Source organism: Phalangium opilio, unplaced genomic scaffold, assembly GCF_054372755.1.
Source record: "Phalangium opilio isolate 3A_F unplaced genomic scaffold, DU_Popi_V2 ptg000013l_1, whole genome shotgun sequence".
Lineage (NCBI taxonomy): Eukaryota > Metazoa > Arthropoda > Arachnida > Opiliones > Phalangiidae > Phalangium > Phalangium opilio.
This window is the reverse complement of record NW_028324148.1, coordinates 13,048,346-13,050,232: the sequence shown is the minus strand read 5'-3', so window position 1 is coordinate 13,050,232 and position 1,887 is coordinate 13,048,346. Positions and strand designations below refer to the sequence as shown.

The 1,887-nt window shown below is 36.2% G+C and overlaps 1 protein-coding gene across 1 annotated transcript; it reads right to left on the bottom strand.

Annotated features, from left to right (window-relative positions):
* Positions 1–446: 446 nt before the first annotated feature.
* LOC149709285 (uncharacterized) lies at positions 447–1,601 on the bottom strand. Its single transcript, XM_089863482.1, has 2 exons — positions 1,425–1,601; positions 447–1,016 (listed from the first exon to the last, which is right to left on the bottom strand). The coding sequence occupies exon 2, from the start codon at positions 1,002–1,004 to the stop codon at positions 513–515; it is 492 nt and encodes a 163-aa protein (XP_089719608.1). The 5' UTR covers positions 1,005–1,016; positions 1,425–1,601; the 3' UTR covers positions 447–512.
* Positions 1,602–1,887: the final 286 nt, after the last annotated feature.

Here is a 1,887-nt window from a genome sequence, read left to right as displayed (position 1 = left end):
TCTTACAGGGGCTGTTTGGGCCGTGGGACAAACGACGATTTTCATCATAGAGCTTAGCATAGCGGGTGGGTAACAAAGGAGAGGTGTTTGGTCAGCCCCTTTAAATCCTTCTGTAGTGAAAAATGCATAATATTGTTTGTTGCGGCTTTTTATAAGTTTATTTTGAAACATATGAAAATCGATTTGCTGAAGCAACAGATATTAGTATTTTCAGTTTTAAAGACGCTATTATAAAACATTTTTTTTAAAATAAATTCTTCTCTTCCAAAATACTATTTACCAACGTTATTTTACTCGACCTTTGCTCTCAAAGTTAGATCTTCGAATTTCATGAAATGTATTTTCCAAAAAACATTAAAATGATATAGGCAAAAAGTCAACAAAGAATAGTCAAAAAAGCGTTGAAATGATCCAACGGAAATACTGTATATATAATTAGCCAAATAATTTTAATTTTTTTTATTATTTTATTCCTCAAAACTAGGACATAGTTTTTAAAATGCTACAAATATTTAAGGATTGATTTCCCATTTGGACAATTTTCCATTTCCATCCGTATCTAGTTTTCTAAATTCGGATTCAAAGTTGACATTCTCGAGTGCGCCTTTGTCCTCCCAAAATTGTCGAGTCTCTTGCACGCTGAGCAGATCGTCTCCGGACTTGTCGTATTTCGACATCAACTGATTCAAGTACGCCGTGTCATTTTCCTCTTGCTCTAATTTAGCTTGATTCTTTCCGAATAAGAAATTGCGAATGTACTCCAAGATCCCGCTTCGACCACTCGGGCCACATGTGCTTTGTAAAAGACTGTGTTTCGCAAGACGGCATCCTCCGTCGCAATTGCAGCAGAAAATATTACACTTTCCATATCCGCAGCAAGGTGTCCCCTTTGTGCGGTCTCCGCATCGACCCAGCAAATTTGCTGGGCAACAGTCGCTCCTCACTTCATGTGGAAGCAGTACTCCTATCGCCAAGATCACCGCTACAGCAAGAACACACTTCATCTTGATAAGATTCTAGTAAAAGAAGATACAAATGTAAAGCTGTTAATGCTGAAATTAGAAATTATAAATCGTTAAACATTAGCGTAGAACAAAGAGGGGTCAACGATGACAAATGGTTGAGGCATTCTACGCTAACTAAATGTCGTGCAATGTATTTCAAGGCAAACTAAAGATTTTTTTGGGCCTCATTTTGTGTAGAAGCTATCTTGTTTTGATAAAGTAGAGTTATGGACTCTACGCTAACTTAATGCCGTGCAATGTATTTCTAGGCGAACTCAATATTTTTTGGGTCCTCATTTTATCTAGAAGCTCATATTTTGATAAAGCGGGAAATATCACTTCGGCGCCGCTTGTTCATTCGGTTTTTGGTTTTCTTCAGTGCGGATAACACCTGAAAAAAATTGTGAAAATATTACTTACACGTTTCTTGAATATAAAAGAGATGATAAATTTGTAACAGCTTGGTCGAGTATTTATACCCTTTCAAAATCATCAGTTAAAACATTTCACGCTCTTAGTAGCTAAAAAATATCAAATCATGAGATAGAGACTTTTAACAGCTAGTGAGTTTTTCGCGATATCTAAGTTTGATTTTTAAAGTACAAGAACAACTCTCAATATGATTCCCTTTCAATTTTTATCGCTGCGTGATTGAAATTAGAGTCCGGATGCTTAGAGCTTCGAAAGCGAAGAAAGACGCCGCAGAGCAAAAACCAATTTTCAAAGAGCGGTGCCAATTAATTACAATCATGTGAGATAGTGTTTAGTTTATTGAAAAGTTGTCTGAATAGATTGGGGAGCTAAGTGAAAAGGTTTTTAAGATTAGAACTTTTGCAAATTAATCAGAATGAATTGATTAGGCTAGCTACCTCTTTGAACCAGC